Source organism: Arctopsyche grandis, chromosome 2 (genome assembly GCF_051622035.1).
Source record: "Arctopsyche grandis isolate Sample6627 chromosome 2, ASM5162203v2, whole genome shotgun sequence".
In the NCBI taxonomy this organism is placed as follows: domain Eukaryota; kingdom Metazoa; phylum Arthropoda; class Insecta; order Trichoptera; family Hydropsychidae; genus Arctopsyche; species Arctopsyche grandis.
Genome location: NC_135356.1, coordinates 18,441,366 through 18,462,079, shown reverse-complemented (window position 1 = coordinate 18,462,079; position 20,714 = coordinate 18,441,366). Strand labels below are relative to the sequence as shown.

Genomic DNA, 20,714 nt, shown 5'->3' with positions numbered 1-20,714 from the left:
GTAATTTCACATACCGGCCCGTGAGGTAGACCCATTTATTGGCTATTGGGGATATTATGCTTTTATCTCACGATGATGTGTTCCACGTCACGATTCACACCAGTTCAAGGGGTTCATTTTTCCTCTCTAAAATATGTCCTATATAAAAGATTTTTATAATTGTTAGTCTCAATGGACACGCTATGAGGTGAAAACGCCAAGTACGTAAGTAAAGCCTGGAATAGTTACTAAAACTTTTTAAACATGACGTTTATTTATGAGGAAATCGCCTTGAAAAGACTCGGTTTTTATTTTTTTTGATTTTTTTAATCTTGTTGTAAATGAAAAACGGCAACATTTACCATAATAAAGTCCATTTCGCTCGAAATCAACTATGGGTGAAAAAAAATAATAATTACATTAATCAAAAATAATGTTTAAGCTTCTTATTACATTTTGATATAGAAGCTTATAGCGGTAGAAACACCTAGCCTTTATAAAAATGTCAAAAAATAAAGGATGTATGAAAGACAAAAAAAAAACTAACTACCATAGCAATAAAAATAAAGTAAAGTTTAAAGCCCGGACCCAGAGCGCGCCGTTCATTTTTCAAATATTGTAAATGCATTGTTAAAGGTTTTCCGAACCTTTCTTACAAAGCATTTACAACAATTGAACAATGAGTGGCGCGCTTTGGGTCCGGGCTTTAATTATTACTTTATTTTTATTGCTATGGTAGTCAAAAAGGTTTAAATTGCATCATGACATGATTTGTGTAATAAGTTAACAGTATCATCCTTATTTTGGCAATTTTTTAAAATAATCAATGTTTAAAATACTATATCTAGTATTCCAGACTTTTCTTACATAACATATGTACATATATTTGTATTTATTCGTGCATGTATGTGTGTGTATGCGTGTGAGTGTGCGATGGAAGCTTTTTTAAAAAACGAACACAGCAGGATTGTGGAAAATAGCTGGAAAATTTCGATTGCGTTTAATATTGACAACGGTTGGTTGAAGCCTTACTAGTGCATTTTCACCGTAGGTTGGTATCTTAATTTATTTAAACAAAAAACAAAGGTGTGTATTATGTTTATGTCCGAGGAAAAGCTGAAGAAAACTTTCCCAATATATGAGCCGGTCTATTTGAAAGTGGCGGAAGTCTAATTTTCAGTTCCAAAAACACTATTTCTGTTTGACTTCATTCACAAATTGATATCACTTATTTTAATTCGATATGTTCAGAATCTTGGAAAAGTAGAATAAACGTATTACAGGCGACCAGTATTTTTAAATTTTGTTAAACGCAAAGTATTATATTTAATGTTTTGCGAAATATTTCTGGAAATGGAGCAAAGTTGACTTGTACCACTTTCAAATATAATAGCTCATATGAACATATGTATGTATGTATTATTGTATTGAACTTTTTGATTGTAAAATATACTCAGATGGCATTATAACGCTGATTTTTACGTTATGTAAAATTATATACAAGTATGTATTTGCAAATGTTGCTTTTAATATGGACATCTTTCTGTAATATGTAATATGTATGTACATATGTACATATACATGTGTATGTATTATGTATATTTGGACAACTGCAAGGTTATGATTGTAAAAGTATAATTTAATAATAATAGACAGCAGTAACTATGTATCAATTATTTTTATTATACCTACGTATATAAAAAATTTAATGGTCATGCCACTTATAACGGTTGCTTAAGTAATTTATATAAATTAAATAATTGTGTGTACAATGAAATCGCAATCACTAAATTAAGCTACGTACCCAAAAAAGAGAATGTTTTGGTAATTGCTACCAATACAATATGTATGTTCAATTCGATTCTTATCTTTAAAATTATTAACCCGTTAAAAATAAATGTTGTCTAAGTTTAAAAATCGAAAGTTACCGTTTTACTCCGATGCCAACAAACTCGAGTTTCACTCGTAAGTTCTTATAAAATTTTGTACAACTATCAGTATCGTTCGATGTGCGTTCTACGTATGTAAGTTTCCATATTTAGTTTGTACTGATATTGATAGTGCAATCACTGCCTTTGTAGATTTTACAAGTTGTCAATTGTTGTTAAATTTTAAGTGTCGTGTCAGCCATAATCAAGCAATGGCTAAGCAATATATCATTTTCAAAGAGTGACCAAAACTTTTATATAAACTTAATATAAATATACACCTTAATACAAAATATACACCTAATAATAAAAATATACATTATCTATTCATAATGTCATAAACGATGAATCAAAATTGGAGGTGAAATTCATTGTCATCAACTTTCAGAGGCTACACCTGTTGATTCAAAGCCCCATTTAATATTCTATATATAATGAAACTGTTATTTGAATGTCATTCGTGGGACATTTACACTCTTGGATATACTTTAAATCCAAGTAAAAATAAAAATCAATAAAAAACCAGGTAAAATTTGCGACATTTATATGCAAAAATATTGTATTTCAGTTCGTCAGTGAAAATATTCCTGAAGTAATCGAGAACAGTGCTTCGAAATACATATGTAAACAAGCAATATTTAATTTATCTCAACTAAATGTATTAATAAAATTATTGTCATCGTTCTAAGAAACGCTGTTGAATAATATGAGAATGGTGGCATGAAAACTTTTAATATCAATGCATTGAAAACTGCAATTGTGAGTGCAAAATAAATGATGCAAAAGCACCTTGCTGAAATAATAAGCACATGAACATTAGGCGATTAACTGAGTACGCTTTACGGGCTTAAAAGTGCTTAAAAGCGACATAGCTTATTTTCGATTCAAAACAAATCAATTTACGACTATTTTCTATTTATTAATATTTTAAATTATTCCATTCTAATTGACATCTTAAAAATCCTGCAGCTCAAAATCTGACTGAAAGTTAACTAATTTGAAGTGTCTCTGTCAATAGGTAAAAATAAAAATATGTGATTCAATCCTTTTAGATTTTATTATACTCATATGATAAAATTATATAATTTATTTACAATAGAACCTGCTTAAGTGTATTTTCATTATAAAATACTGAAATTATTATTCGTATATGGTCCTGTTGTATAATTATGTTTACAGCTTAAATTGTTTTAACATTTAATAATATTAATATATTGTTATACAGTTATAAAATAAATTTATTTCTCTGTATTTAAGATAAATACAGAATATTATTATTATTGTTGGAATAATAATTTGTCTGTATTGCGTTTATTTTTAATCAAAAGGTGAAATTTTAGTAGAAACGAGCTATATCTTCAAATAGTATTAATAAATAGTGTTATTCACAGAGTTGTTTTTTTTTCTTATGTTTTAAAACATTACATGAAATTGATACCTCAAATATAAATAATAAAAAAAATAGTGTGCAGTCAATGTTGGTTTAACTAAATCCAATTACAGCAAATGATACTTTGTAAAGGCAACAAATTAAATGGCCAGTATTCTAATCAATTTTGGTAAGTATATAAATTAGAATTAAAATCAATAAAGTGCCAGCATAAAATAATAAAAGGTCAATATAAAACATTATTTTTATACCACTTTTTTGTCGACTAAAATCTTCTCTCCAAAGGTTATGAATTGAGTCTCTATTTATAAATAAATAAAGGCATAACCTATTCAAAAATTCCCTTCAATGGAGATAACTGAAGCATGACGATATTCTGCTGGATATCATCTCTTGAGTCTGCATTTACTAATCCCTCAAACACATTTCGCTTCATATGTGCTCAACACATAATATGTATTGTATTTGGTCCAAATACAATCGAAAATGCATTTTTAATTGCATTGGAAGCATCAGAAATAGCATTCTTTGTAAATAAAACACTAATATATAAAACAATTCCATGAAAAAACGAGTCGAACATACAAAATAATATTCATTCAATAAGAAAATTACTGAATCTACATCAGTGCTACTCAAACTTTTTCAGCTGGCGGACTAGTATATATTTTTCAGTAATTCTCACGGACCAGCATCATATTTTAAAATAAAAAGGGTATGTATGAATGTACATATTTTATTTTTTATTTTATTTTATTTAAATAGGCACACATACAGAATAAAATATAAAAATAAAGTTGTATAATGAGACAAAAAATAATAATAAACATAAATAAAAATATAATATTCCATTTACAGTGAGCACCACATGGTGATATAAAAAAGTAAAATTACAAAAACATCAAGATTTAAAAAAAAAGAAAATAAACAGATAAAGAAAAAGATACAGATAAAGTAAAAAAAAAAAGAAAAAGAAAGACTATAAGGGTGAAGAAGCAAATCAACCACATATTATTTTCTTCACCTTTGTCCTAAAAATACTAAAAGAGTCACTAAAGAGGTCAGGGCGATCATCTAAGCTATCGTAAATACGGCATATACGAACAATTGCACTATTGAAAGAGGTGTTGCTTTGACAAATTGGTGGATAAAAAAGATTTGTGCATCTGGTGAATCGGGCATGAACGTTAAAATTAATCTCACTTAAAACAGATGTGTCAAGAATACCATTAGCAATCTTATATAAAATTAACAAATCAGAAACCCTTCTACGCTGAGACAAACTTGCAATATGGAAAAAAGAAAGTCTGTCATTATAAGATGGTAACAGTTTTTTAAGACCAGTCTTATAGGATAAATGGCACAAAAAACGCTTCTGGATTGTTTCTAAATGCTCAATGTGAGTTTGGTAATAGGGAGACCATATGATTGAAGCATACTCCATATTACTACGAACCAAACTGTAATAGAGTAGAATCAGAGTATGGGGATTCTTAAAGGGCTTCGCAACTTGGCAAATAAATCCCAAGAGTTTATAAGATATAGTAACAATATGATAAATATGTTCATTAAATGATAGTTTGGAATAAGTATACCTAAGTCTCTGGCACAATGTTTTGCTATAAGATCTACGTTATTAATATTGTAAGTAAAGTCAATTAGGTTACGATTTCTGGAAAGTGTCAATGAGAAGCATTTAGAAATATTAAGATGCATAAGGTTTACATTACACCATTCAGGTATTATATCAATGTCGGATTGTAATTTTAAGCAATCCGACTCACTATTGATAGGACGGAAAACCTTGAGATCATCGGCATAAAGTAAGCATTGACACTTCAGTAGGGGGATTATATCATTAATAAAAATAATAAACAGAAGTGGTCCAAGGTGAGAACCTTGAGGAACTCCTGAAAGGATTATTCTAGGGGCAGATGAGAAACCCTTAATTGTAACCAATTGACTTCTCAAATTAACATAGGAAGTTAACCATCTAAGTAAATTGCCATGAATTCCAAATTTAGATAATTTACGAATTAGCAAACCGTGATTAACCTTGTCAAAAGCCTTTTGAAAGTCTGTATATATAACATCTACTTGTGTACGAGTATTAAGATATTTATAAATTGTGGTAGTGAATTCAACAAGATTAGACACGGTTGTTTTTTTTTAACAAATCCATGTTGTTCCTGTGCAATTTTAGGCACTACATGAGAATAAATATGATTATAAGTTAAACATTCAAAAATTTTAGCAAAACAGGATAAGATACTTATTGGTCTATAGTTATTACAAAGTGATTTATCGCCAGACTTGAAAATAGGTACAATATTGGCTAGTTTCCATTTAGAAGAGAATACACCAGCAGATAAAGAATTGTTAAAAATTATAAATAAGGGTTCCACAAGTTCCAAATAACAAGTTTTAATAAAGTATGGAGGTATGCACCCTTATGCCAGCACCGTATGCCAGCACCCTTATTTACATCTAAATTTAATAGGACATAAGTAATCTCCTTTTTTTTAACATATATTTTATCAAGGCAGTACGAGCAATTGTCAATGTGAGCGTCCACATATGAAAGAGAGCAATCTTCATTGTTATGCACAGATGAAAAATATTCCGAAAAAAATTCACACATATCTAAGCCAGATGAGGCACAAATGTTATTAAATTTTAAAGTTTCGGGCAAAGAATTACCCTTGCATTTATACTTGGTGTAAGACCAAAAGCATTTAGGGTTCAGAGAAATGCGGGATTCAGTATAGGACAAGTAGTCAGTATGGCATTTGGACAACAGTCTCTTAGAGCGAGTTCTTAATAATGCAAAGGTGTCGTAATCTCTGGGATTACCAAAGACTTTGTACCTTTTATGTACTTTGGCTTTCTCCTTGAGACATTTCACCAATGATTTACTGAATCAGATTGGATATCGGCCAGTGTCAGATACAATCTTCTTTGTAGGTGTATTGTCACCAATAATACTATATAATGTGTTGTAGAATACACTGACCGATTCATCAATGCTCAAATTATTAAAAAGATCAGACCAATCTATTAATGATAAATTAGTTCTGCAATTACCAAAATTACATCTTCTGTAATGAAGTACAATGTTATTACATAAGGGCTTAAGATATTTTATCTTCTTAAGAACTAAGAGCACATCGAATGCTGGATGGTGTTTATCCAACTTACTAACTGGACATGCTATAGATAAGCTAGATGGTTCAAAGCTACATAAGAATAAGTCCAAAATACGACCATTAAAGTTTTTTTAGCCATAAGATTAAATAACAAGGACGATTTCGAATCAATGGTATTGTTTATTAACATTTTAGTGCTACTAGAGTCTTTTGACCAAACAATGTTAGGTATATTAAAATCACCAACAATAATTAATTCATGGTTGGTATCAGTATTAGAAAAAATTTCATGACATTTTTCATAGAAAGCCTGTAGAAGATTATTATTTAAGTTAGGGGGTAGGTAAACTAAACAAATGTTAATAATAAAATTACAATTTAGATATATCCTAACCCAAAGATCTTCAACAGTGCTTTCCCAATATAATAGCCTAAATGAGGTTAACTGTTTTTTTATAGCTAGGAGGACACCTACACCTTCCTTTTTGGAGCTATTCAAAACATCTCTGTCTCTACGGTAAACTATATATCTATTATCAAACAATTCTTCGCTAAATATGGAGTTATCAAAGTTTGTTTCCGCAAGGCAGATGATATCGAAATTATTGGCAAGTACTTGAAGGTGCATATTGGAAATTTTAGACTTACATCTGTTGACATTTTGAAAAAATAAAGAAAAACCTACGAATCTAGGAGTTATATATTACACGAGTAAATAAAAATTTTAGTAATATTACTTAATATTAGCAAGACAATTTATATCTCGAATAAATATCGAGTTCGATTTGTCGTCTTTACGCATAAATATTTTACCAAATTTAACCCATACATATTTATAATAATTTTTTTTGGCAGTAGCTCTTGCGGCACCGTGAAGTGATTTTGATTCTGGTGATAAATGATCAGCTGCATATATTCTAACGGGCGTTCCAGAGATGCCCAAGTGAGAAGAGTTGAGTAGAGCTAAGTTGTTGTTCCGTTGATTTGTAGCACGCGCACTACGATTGTGGCGATGTATAGTAGACAGGATACGATCGCGGTGACGTGAACTCGGTACACTTACTATTATGTTCCGAGGGCGGTCACTGTTCTTGTTTGATTTAGCAGTTCTGTGGCAGGATAATATTAAGTTGTCATCCATCGGCTCAGAGATAGTCTTGCAAAGTTTTTTGAATATATCTATTACATTCTCAGTGCACTTTTCGGGTACAGCTTGCAATACAATATTATTACTACGCGATCTGGTTTCAAACCTATTTTGTCGAGCTTTGATATCATTGGTAGTGATTTTCTCAGTACATAAATCCCTGTAAATGTCTTTTACTTTATCCTCTACTGCACTTATCCTGTTTTCAGCCTCAATAATCTTTGAACTGTTAAATTCACATGTTGCTTTGAGGTTGCAAATATCAGTTTTTAACGTTTTTATGTCTTCTGCAAGCGACGGCAGGCATGATATGCTACGTTTTATATCAAGGAAATCCTTAAGTAGTGTATTCAATGACGGCGAAGGTGACTCAGTCAAAGACTGAGAACTTTGTGGATTACGGCATCGTGGACACTTCCATGCAGCCCTTTTAATAACTCCCAATCTATTGTAGCCGCCTTCCGTAATGTTGGCACAATCAAAATCATAGTGCCTCTTACAAATACCACATTGAACACCATTAGAAAATTTCGTTTCACAAGATGCGCAACACTGCATGATTGCCAAATGAATTGAACTAAAGGTTGACAATCTATGAAATTCACTCTGCGTACGAGAATGTACGGACTACCCACTTGAAACTTGAAATGATATTTTTTGTGATTATTATGAGTATATTGAGTATATTTTATAAGTACGAATTAAAAAATAGCACTACAGGAACAAACTTTGTTGACAGATTTTTTTTTAAGACCGTTTAGGTACTTTTAATTAGATGTTATTTATGGTAGAGCTAATACCGGTGCGAATGGGTCATCGATCGACAACGACCGACGGTGAATATTGTTAAAAAAATATATGGTTGAAAACTTGTAAACAAATTAAAATAAAATAAAATCTAAGAAGTAAAATGTATTTTATTGAATTCAAAGAAGTACAATATGAATATACTTAGACAAAGATAAAAAATGAAAATATAAAAAAAACTAATGAGACATACATATGAGTTTGTTTGTTATTAGATAACTTATCCAGTCGTGGTTTAATCGAAGACAATGCCACACGCAATGGATCATAAATATCCACACTATTACGATGTTTTGTTTTAATTATACTCATGATTGAGAAACCAGTCTCGCAAAGGTAAGTTGATGCAAATGGTAAAAGAGTTTTCACTGCAAGTTCATAAATATATGGGAATTCTACTTTTAATTTGATCCAAAAGCCTGCAAGTGAAGTTGTGGTTTCAAAACATTTTTTTTAATTCTTGATTTGCAGTCAGATCAATTAGTTTATCTTCCAAATTAGGTGATATATCATAATTCCATGGCACACATGGATTTCGTATCCATCCTTTTCCCTTTCGTGGATCGTCATCTGGTGGAAAATAGAAATCGAATCGCTCTGATAAATTTGTCAAATGACAACTGATTATATAGCGCAAAGACGTCATATTAAGCTCCTCTCCTCCTTCGTAAATAATATCAGCCAAATTGTGAAACATGTCATAGCAATATTTTGAAACACGAATCTTCCATGTTTTTAGTTTTCCTTTCAACCCATCTGTATTGTCTGCCATTGTGAAATAAGATGACATTCTTCCTTCCATGGATAAGTTAAGGTCATTCAAAATGCAAAAAATATATGTTAAATAAGCTAGCTTGGCTATCCAGTCTATATTTTGTAATAGTTCTGAGATAAACTATTGTTTTATTTTTTTAATTACGTCTTTCTCCGCGGACCAGTAATGGGCCGCGGACCATAGTTTGAGTAGCACTGATCTACATACATAGATGTGATTTTGAAATTCTTTTTATTGTTAATAAATCGTTACCTTACCTTAAACTGTACCTGGTCTAAATGTTAGTTAGAACCTTTTCAAAATAAGGTAACGAAATTATGTTCATAAATAATAAGAGAAGTCACTCATATTAGAAGAAACCTTTCCGATCGTGCCAGATGTTTGGAAATATGCATACGGTAAGGTTGAAAGTATTCGAATGGCAAAAAATTGTTTGCGATTTTCTATTGCTCCAGCTCCGATAAAAAGAAATCATTCCTTCTCCAATTTTGTTGCAAGTAAAATCCAAGTAAATTGAAATTTAATAATTTCTTTATAAAAATCATGAATTTAAATTACATTAAAAATAAAATCGTTGAATTGCAAGTATTTTGATGTGTTGTCGGCAAAACCAATTGTTTTCTGTGTGTCATACTTTATTATTCTCATTTTTTTTAATAAATTGATTTGTCTGTATGAAATTCATGCACATACACAATGAATGTACTTACATTTTATTTATACCCAATTTCATTACTAATAATTCAATAAATTAGGTTACATGTCAATCTTTAGCGATTTTAATTCCATTAATTTTTTTATAATTTGAAAACTGTTATTATTTTTGCCGCTACAAATTTTATACATTGGGAAGAAAATTCGATCTTACTAAAATCGTTCAAGTCGGAGTTAGAATTGGAGTTGGAGTCGAAGCATAAGGTAAAGTCAGAGTTGGAGCCGGTAAATTTAGAAGCGAATCCACAGCCCTGATGGATACTTACATTGCTTGTTGTGTATCATTAATGCCAATTAAATCAAATAAGGATAGTAAATAAATTCAAACTCGATTCCGCGTCATATATGTTTATTTCAATAATTTCTTTTATTTTTTTTTACAAATTATCAAAAATCACAAAATATAATTTTACAAAGGCAAGCCACAGAATACACGTGAAATGTACACATCGGAAATTAACACAATGTACTAATGAAAATAATGTACACATACAGTGGAATCATCTGTAAAACTTAGAAATACACATAACGCTATCAACAACCAATAAATCACTTAACTTATAAAATCACGTAAAAATAATGAAATTACATTCACAACAATAAAAAATGTTTTGATCCAGTTATAAAAATATTGGTTAACATATACGTATATGTATTATGGAATAAATGAATACAGCTTTTGCAAGCCTATTTCACCCTTTTGCATATGAAAAGCACCCTTTTGCAAATTAAAATAACCCTTTTGCAAATGAAATTCATCCTTTTCATTTGAAATTCATTTGCAAAAGGGTTAATTTCATTTGCAAAAGAACTAATTTCATTCGCAAAAGAATGAATTTCATTTACAAAACGATGAATTTCATTTGCAAAAGGGTGAATTTCATTTGCAAAAAAGTGAAATCGGCTTGCAAAACTGTATAAACATTTTAAAGCTTTTGAAAAAAATCTAGACGTGTGAACGAAAACGAGCAATCTCTCTTAAAAATTTACTTAAGTCATGGAAATAAAATTTTGTTAATGAATAATTTTATCATTAAAACTTTAATCTTTAGCATTATATTAGTGAAGTCATCAGATAAAATTTACTTACTTTTTTGTATGGGTATACATATACATATATGTACATAAACCATACACACATACACACATATATGTATGTATATATCTATATATATACATATATAGACTAGCTTACTTTTACATTATATTTATAAGAACGTAGTTAATCGTTTCATACTCAGTCATATTAAAATTATATGTATTGAGTCTTAATAAAATATTACTAATGTGCACTGACAGTTAATAATTGGCATGGTCGTTAGTAAGTAGAAATTGAATTCGATTTAATACCTTAAGAATCTCTAGACGAATAAAAATACAACAAAATCATTAATGTGTATATTGAATGCGTCATGCAGTCTCTGAACACAATCTACTTTACAGCATTGATAATTGTACAAATGCTTGCTGGTTTTTTTACAAATGCAAAATATAATTAAATACTTATTTGAGGTTATGTTTAGATTGAAATTGAAATGCAGGAAATTTATATTAAATATTTAAAAGTACAAAAAAAGCTTTACCATGAATCCATCTTGTGTTACATACATAACACATATAGGTATTATTTTCATTTAATAAGTCAATAATGTACATATGTGTACAAGATAAGTCCATTTAGAATGATTGATGGGCAAGTTGCAGACAGGTAAAATGACTCAATTATGTAAATTTTAATTAAAACACAATAAGCATATTTGAATATATATATTTTTCATATTATCTTTTTTAAGTCAATTTCTAATTGATTTAAATTGAATATTACATGATATTAATATAATAATAAATAAATCTTCACTTGAAATAACGTAGACATCAATAGTTTGGCTATTTTCGCATTATAAATAAGGTGAGCACATTTTTTTTAAGCATATTATACAGAAATTATTTGTCAAAAAAATTATTTATACAAAAATTTATATCACAAAGTTACAACATCGACATAATTTTTTAAAAATAATATCAAAATGATCACAAATATATAAACTTGCATTAGAAACAATGTTACTTAATTAACAATGAGAATTTTTCTTTCAATACATTAAACATATGTACATTAATAATCACATATAATATCTAAGTACACATATAATTATAAATATACATAAATAAGAGATTCAAAAGATGGTATGTATTTAGCAATACTTGAACAAAAAAAATATAGTGCACTTTTAATATCAAATTTCAAAGTATTATATAATCCAGTTAAATAGACCAGTCTTACATAACTTCAACACATATTTTCAGAGATTAAAAAAAAAAAAATCAAAAACGTATATTATAAATATATAAAATTGAAAAATATCGATACATATCCTAAATATTTGGTTTTCGTAAATAAGGGGTTTCTAAAACGCGGCCTTTTCATTTTGGCAATCAGCGACCAAAAACAAATATATGTATTTGCTTGAACATAGATGAAATCGCTAATTTTGGGATAATATCATATGAAAAAAAAGGAATAGATTAGCATCACAATAAATGTGTATATAATTATATATGTGTGACGGGTAATGCGAACATAAACATAAAATACTTAATTTAAATATCATAGAAACACTGAAAATGAAATGTTCAGATTTCTATCGTTATTATTATACGTTAAGTATATATATACATATGTATACCTATATATATATATATATATATATATATATATATATATATATATATATATATATATATATATATATATATATATATATATATATATATATATATATATCTCGCTCGCATTTTCATTTTGGCAATCGTAGATTCATTGGCTTGTTAATGATTTATTTTTTTCATCACCAAATTGATTTTATTTTTCATATTTGGTCCGCTTATCTAAACGAATTTTACTTTTATATTAAATCGATAACGACGACATTTGTTCAAATTATTTAAAATAAAATGATGATAATGTACTATATAAAGATGCAATTATAAATTCTTTAATAAGTATTCTTTAATTCTTCAATAAGTCTTGTTGAGAAATAGTAAAATATCATAACAAGAGACATTTAATATTTAGTAGTTATATGTACAGTATTACATTCATTACTAATTATGAAGTCTTACGTTTACGTCGGTCGGTGTAAACGCTCCATTGAACATCGAATTACCATAATTTATATGAACGATGTCAATACAACATCGCTTAATACTAACAAAAACATCTAATATATACAGATAAATTTAATTTTTGCCAGAAACCGTCATATTTAATGAGTGCTGCTGCGTAGAGACTTGTAGCGTTTCTTTTCACTGAGATCATTTGGCGGTTCTCGCTCGAAAGAAGCAATCTCCATACCTGTAACAATTCAAAGGACTCAAGTGGTAACAGAAAAAAAAAACCAAAAAAAAATCAATAAAAACAATATAATAATAAATACCATATGTATCAAGAATAGTAGACCTGGTGAGATAGTTCCAAGTGTTGTCGTGGCGCTCAAAGCCCGTATCAACGCGGCAATGAGCAAGCAGTTTGTCCACATGCTTAGCAAATGAGCGACACTTGGCTATATTTATATGATTGCCAGGGATCCTTATTAATAAGATTAACATTAGCTCACCTGGAGATTATCTATGTATATTATTTAAAAACATACAATAAAAGGGAAAAACATAATAAACCTGTTTTCGGCTGCCTCATTCATGTGACAAAAATCGCGACAAGTAATGCTGAAGCACGGAACGGCTGCATGAACAGATGCACTAGCAGCAGCTAGAGCCGAACGGTATCGGCAATGGTTTGAAGAAGGCTCCATGCAACGTTCTAGCGGTGGAAGTTGTTGTACCACATTGCTACAACGGGCCCACTATAAATAAATTATTAATCTGTTTAAAATCTAAAATGTGGTTAAAATTAATTGTTCTAATTGTATTCATCTCATCTAAACGATTCATAAGGGAAAAAATTGAATCAAAAGAGACAAAAAGATCAGAAATTATTACAATTTCAATGGTATTCGTCCTGTGAAATACATATCTATATATATTTAGAATTATTCCGCTATTATTTATATTTTTGTTGTATTTATCATGTGACAAAATAAAATTAAAATACGTACTGTTTTCTTCAAACGTGATATAACCACCATATTGAGAGCGCTGATGATAGCCATGAGGGAATTAAAATTCCCAAGATTGAAGCACTCCCTGGCGCATAGAACCCAGTGTTCGAGGACTCTAGCGCGTGTTTTAGTTTTGGGAGACTAAAAGGGAAAAATCATGCAATTTAGTAAGTGGCTGGATCATTGATGTTACAAAATTTAAGGATGTGAAGGTTTTGTAGATAAAAAAAATCACCTTCAATATGTCACAGGCGACAAGAAAATTGAGGCGGTTGAACCATTCGCCATACGCTTCAAGGTTCCTTGTTTTCCTAGGTTCCTGTGGGCGTACGTGAGTGGTGGAGTTTTTTTTGCGCATGAATCTTTGGATAAATTCTTCTGGACCGACGAATGACAAAAAATGCAATTCCAAGATGGTCAGCTGCCTTGCCAACTCGGTCGGTGCCAATCCAGTAGAAGTAACATCCAACTAAAGCGTCAAATTATTAATTATTCAGTAACACGTGTATAAAAATCGACTGGAGATTAGTACACGTTATTTTACCGGACTCATTTGGTCGAGAGACAATGCGTATGGCAAATTATTCAAAGTCGCCTCGTATTGTTCCAATGCTGTAAATTTATCGAGAAGTTTTTGCAATAGTAGAGACATTTCTTCTCCCAAACTTGACATCTCTTCGGTAGCGCATCTAAGAAATTAAAATACATCATTTAAGGATGTATTATATACATACATAGTAATAGATTTAATTAGTTAGAATATAAATTTTACTTTTGGGTTATGTTTCGGACCAGAGCCATAACCCGTTCGTCACGAAAATCATATGGGAAGTTGCAAGTCCACTCTGCGAGTAAGCGAATTAACGATGTCATTTCAGCTAGTGCCACATCGACAGAGACAGCCATCGCCGCACCCACCTAAATCAAGCGTTTGTAAAACAGCAGATTTAAGACACCTGATAAAATCAGATTGTCGTGATTTTTCAATGGCAATAGTATAAGACCTATGCCAATACAAAACTAAGCACTTTATGTTAAAAAAAATCATTTAAGAAACATAATTATACCTCATCTATACACATTTTACATTTTTATCATTGCTTCATCCCTTCCTATAAATTAGTCAAATATTCAAACCTATAAGGAAATTCCGGGATTAAAAAACACTTCTATACAGCTTTATAATATTGAGAAACTATTATTATGTATGTATATACGATAAACAAAATATCTCAATTTACATATAATATGTATATATGTATGTAGAGTATTTCACACAATTGTACTTTGAAATGAAGAACTTATAAATATTTTTAATGTGATTGTTTTCAATTCAATTCGATTCCTTTTCAAATCTTTTAAATCTGAAATAAGTCTATTTTAAGAAATATACCATACTCAAAAGTGCATGATTTCAGATTATATAAAATGCACGTTGATTTCATTTTTATTGTGGGAAACTATTCATTATTCCAATATACAATGTGTGCAATGCTTTTGATAAGTGTGTTTTGTTCCCGGAATAAAATAATAAATGTCTATAAAATTACGTAATAAATGGTGCATATAACCGTACTATAAACCAAATAATAATTAAATATTTATTTTATAAAATAAAAATGGAAGACGCTTGCATATAAAACGTAGCATATCTAAATTGCCATAAATTCACAAAATCGCAAAGCCAAAACAGAGTACGAACTATCGCCAATTCGATTGTATCATAAAAATTAACTGGTTACGCTGGCCAATATCGTAAATTTTCGCGTAAACAAATTTCATCCGAGGATAATACAATACAGCACGCGCAACGGATTAATACACTAATACTGAGCTCACGCTTATTTAATCAAAAATTTACCTGTTGGGTGAGTCTCCGGCATAGCATGGAGAGCAGCTCGTCTGGACGCAGATAGACCCGTGAGCATAGAAAAAATGCAAATTTGAATATGGGATCGGCACCAGGTCTTAGCTGGTCCACAATAGCCTCCAAGGTGCCGCTGACGATTTTGCCATCGCGGTACTCCAGATCAGGCCCCACGTGGGCTTCGACCAAAGGTGGGTTGTCTGGGATCGCTCCGGCAACATTCTGATCGGCTCTCTATATTCCAACACAAAGTGCAACATAAAATTGAAGCATTAGAAATTCAACTCCTTCAATGGAAAGTTTTCAATTGGGTAGAGTTAAGAAAGCTAAAACTGCAGGAGGTGTTTTTCACAGAGGTGTTCAAATGTATAATGCCCTTCCTGAAGGCATTAGAAGTTCTAATAACATTGATGCTTTCTTGAAAGGTGTTAATGGATACCTTTGTGGAAGATGATTTATAATGTTTTGTTGTTATTTTGTGTTATATGTATTAGCAGTTTGCTATATAAATAAATAAATAAATAAAAAAAAAATTAAAAAAAAAAAAAAAATATATATATATATATATATATATATATATATATATATATATATGTGTATGTACATACGTACTTTGGAATGAAGGAGTGTCTATTCTAAAACTAAATACAGTAGACTCTGGATTATCTGGGCGCGGATTATTTGGTTTGCGAATTATCCGTGCTTGAAAAATATTAATTAATTTAATTTTTTTCTTATATGATTATGAGACGCACAGATTGATTGCGACAAGAAAATTATGTCACACAGAAATTTTTTTCGTTCCCTTTTTAAATGTCTTTTACTATTGCGTTAATTCTTTCAGTTGCTTTTGATCAGCAAGCTTTTCAGTCGCTTTTGATCCGAAGAAGTGACATGAGCAGATTTTTTCGTAACATAAGTCTGTTTAATTATTTTCAATTGCTGATGAATTCTGCATCGAATTTCAAGAATATTTGCAAAGAGAAAATTTGCAACCCGATCAAATCTATAATGCAGATGAAACAGGCCTGTATTGAAAGTGCTTGCCGACAAAAACGCTGGCTTACGAGAGGAAAGTTCGCTCCTGTACATAAAACGTCCAAAGAAAGGATAACTGTCATGTTTTGCGGAAACGCATCAGGAATTCATGAAATGAAACTTTTGATGATTGGGAAAGCAAATATACATACCTCGTTCTTTTGAACTTAAATGAAAAATTTTCCCATTGATTATTTTAGTCAGAAAGGGGCATGGATGGACAGGGACATTTTTGAAGATTGGTTCAAAAAGAATTTGGTTCCAGAGGTGCAAGATTTAAAAAAAAATTAAGGAATTGCCATAAAGAGCAGTATTGTTATTAAATAATGCTCCTTCACATCCGAACGAAAGCATATTGAAAACAAACGATGGACTTATGGTTACAAAATTTTTGTAACCATAACAACCGAAAGTGTAACGCCCGAAAACGAAAATATCGGAAGGCAAAGATAAAAATTGAAGTCAAAATCCATTGATTCGGATTATCCGTCTTTTTCAATTATCCGTGCTCTTCCTCCCCAGCATTAGCCTGGATAATGGAGAGTGTACTGTATTCGAAAACTCAAAGCCTCTTCATAGATAAATACAGTGGGCTTTGGGATTCCCGCACAAGTCTAAAGCAGACCGAGAGAGGGGATCTGAACGTTTCGAACGTGAACCCTGCAAATTGTTTTCCATCTCTGGTGGTGAAGGGAATGCATGTCAAAATTCAATGAATCAGATTATCCGAGATTTTCAATTATCCGTGCTCTTCCTCCCCAGCATTAGCCCGGATAATGGAGAGTGTACTGTATTCGAAAACAAAGCCTTTTCATGGATAAATACAGTGGGCTTTGGGATTCCCGCACAAGTCTAAAGCAGACCGAGAGAGGGGATCTAAACGTTTCGAACGTGAACCCTGCAAATTGTTTTCCATCTCTGGTGGTGAAAGGGGATGCATGCACAAAGTGATCAGGAAGTAATTATTTAAAGCTTATTTTAAGTCCTCTCACGATGCAACGATAACAGTGGAAAAGTATTTTTACATAGTACATACTTATATTTTATAATATAAATATGTATGTTACATTGCTCAACTCTATATAGAAATTGAATTTTAAATTTAAAACATATTAATTGGAGCTGCCTAGCAACGTCACATATTTCCTAGCTTCGCCCGGCGTCCATTAATCAAAATTTGAAAACTGTAAATAGCATAGCAGACAAACGTGTCTTCCCCACGGGATCGAATGTGAAATGCACGAAAAACCAAATATCGGAAGGCAAAGATCGAAAATCGAAAGATCGTAAGTCGAAAGGTCAAAAAAAAGGGTGCATGGTAAACGTCTCCTCCCGTCGTACATCCTCACTTAATTTGCACGAGCAGGATACAACAGGAACAGGCTTTTCCTCCCGTATTAATGTGCGCGCGCCGAATACGGGAGGAAAAGCCTATTCCTCTTGTTCCTGTTGTATCCTACTCGCGCAAATTAAGTGAGTATGTACCGTTTACCATGCACCCTTTTTTTGTTGATCTTTTGACTTAAGATCTCTCGATTTTCGATCTTTGCCTTCCGATATTTGGTTTTTCGTGCATTTCACATTCGATCCCGTGAGGTGCCCAGGCGTCTTTATGTCTATATAAGAGTCCATCTAAAACCCGTTTTGGGTTTCAAATTTGGTAGTATTGCGTTGAAAATTGTGGTTTAGTTGTACATATATGTGGTATAGTATAGCAGACAAACATAGATTACAAATTAAGTAATATTAACAAACCAGCGGGTGCGGTGAGATGTCTCTGGGAAGGCTTGGGCCCTCCAGCGGATCGTCGCCTCCATGCATGAGCGATCTCTTGTCCCCCGAAACACCAGCCTTCGAAGACAAGGAGCCTCCCTTAATAAGACAAATAAAAAAAAGATACATTAATAGAGTGACTTAATTAAAAGTTTGCGCAGAAGCGATAGTTGAGAAAGTCAGTTCCCGGTGAGTGCTATTTTTTTTTTATTTCTCATAAAGCTTCACCGGGGAAAATAGATTGTTAATAAGCTTAACTACATATGTATGTACGTAGCTTGTTGAAAACAAGAGAATTTTCTCGTGAGTTTGTAGTATTAAAAGACTTGAAATCGACGCTTTGCTTGAACAATATGTGTAATAAATTAAGTGAGTATGTACCGTTTACCATGCACCCTTTTTTTGTTGATCTTTCGACTTAAGATCTTTCAATTTTCGATCTTTGCCTTCCGATATTTGGTTTTTCGTGCATTTCACATTCGATCCCGTGAGGTGCACCCCAGACAAACATATGTGCTTGGCGTTGCCCAGGCGTCTTTATGCCTATATAAGAGTCCATCTACAACCCGTTATGGGTTTCAAATTTGGTAGTATTGCGTTGAAAATTGTGGTTTAGTTGTACATATATGTGGTATAGTATAGCAGATAAACATAGATTACAAATTAAGTAATATTAACAAACCAGCGGGTCTGGTGAGATGTCTCTGGGAAGGCTTGGGCCCTCCAGCGGATCGTCGCCTCCATGCATGAGCGATCTCTTGTCCCCCGAAACACCAGCCTTCAAAGACAAGGAGCCTCCCTTAATAAAACAAATAAAAAAAAGATACATTAATAGAGTGACTTAATTAAAAGTTTGCGCAGAAGCGATAGTTGAGCAAGTCAGTTCCCGGTGAGTGCTATTTTTTTTTATTTCTCATAAAGCTTCACCGGGGAAAATAGATTGTTAATAAGCTTAACTACATATGTATGTACGTAGCTTGTTGAAAACAAGAGAATTTTCTCGTGAGTTTGTAGTATTAAAAGACTTGAAATCGACGCTTTGCTTGAACAATATGTGTAATAAATTAAGTGAGTATGTGCGTGAGTATGTACCGTTTACCATGCACCCTTTTTTTGTTGATCTTTCGACTTAAGATCTTTCAATTTTCGATCTTTGCCTTCCGATATTTGGTTTTTCGTGCATTTCACATTCGATCCAGTGAGGTGCACCCCAGACAAACATATGTGCTTGGCGTTGCCCAGGCGTCTTTATGCCTATATAAGAGTCCATCTACAACCCGTTATGGGTTTCAAATTTGGTAGTATTGCGTTGAAAATTGTGGTTTAGTTGTACATATATGTGGTATAGTATAGCAGACAAACATAGATTACAAATTAAGTAATATTAACAAACCAGCGGGTCAGGTGAGATGTCTCTGGAAGGGCGTGGGCCCTCCGGCGGATCGTCGCCTCCGTGCATGAGCGATCTCTTGTCCCCCGAAAAACCAGCCTTCGAAGACAAGGAGCCTCCCTTAATAAGACAAATAAAAAAAAGATACATTAATAGAGTGACTTAATTAAAAGTTTGCGCAGAAGCGCTAGTTGAGCAAGTCAGTTCCCGGTGACTGCTATTTTTTTTTTATTTCTCATAAAGCTTCACCGGGGAAAATAGATCGTTAATAAGCTTAACTACATATGTATGTACGTAGCTTGTTGAAAACAAGAGAATTTTCTCGTGAGTTTGTAGTATTAAAAGACTTGAAATCGACGCTTTTCTTGAACAATATGCGTACATGCCTTTATAAGAAATAAATACGTTAGAGTGCGATACTTAAAATTTCGTATTCATATACCACCGCAAAAAAAAGGGTGCATGGTAAACCTCTCCCCCCGTCGTACATACTCACTTAATTTGCGCAAGCAGGGTACAACAGGAACAAGAGGAACAGGCTTTTCCTCTCGTATTATGCGCGCGCACATTAATACGGGAGGAAAAGCCTATTCCTCTTGTTTCTGTTGTATCCTGCTCGCGCAAATTAAGTGAGTATGTGCG

At 31.8% G+C, this 20,714-nt stretch overlaps 1 protein-coding gene across 1 annotated transcript; it reads right to left on the bottom strand.

Annotated features, from left to right (window-relative positions):
• Positions 1-305: 305 nt before the first annotated feature.
• On the bottom strand, positions 306-20,141 carry LOC143922302 (ras-GEF domain-containing family member 1B-like). Its single transcript, XM_077445528.1, has 11 exons — positions 20,076-20,141; positions 19,365-19,481; positions 18,665-18,781; positions 15,866-16,105; positions 14,777-14,922; positions 14,549-14,693; positions 14,240-14,473; positions 14,002-14,145; positions 13,565-13,749; positions 7,630-8,083; positions 306-371 (listed from the first exon to the last, which is right to left on the bottom strand). The coding sequence occupies exons 1-11, from the start codon at positions 20,139-20,141 to the stop codon at positions 306-308; spliced, it is 1,914 nt and encodes a 637-aa protein (XP_077301654.1).
• Positions 20,142-20,714: the final 573 nt, after the last annotated feature.

What these genes read in the sequence shown, in the direction of transcription:
- LOC143922302 (XM_077445528.1), bottom strand. Translation starts at nt 20,141, where the DNA reads ATGCACGGAGGCGACGATCCGCCGGAGGGCCCACGCCCTTCCAGAGAC. An exon ending in ACATCTCACCGCACCCGCTG is followed by an intron (nt 16,106 to 18,664) that starts GTTTGTTAATAT and finishes GTTGGAATATAG; the next exon opens with AGAGCCGATCAGAATGTTGC. An exon ending in CCGAAAAGTGCACTGAGAAT is followed by an intron (nt 372 to 7,629) that starts GTAATAGATATA and finishes TTTCACCCATAG; the next exon opens with TTGATTTCGAGCGAAATGGA.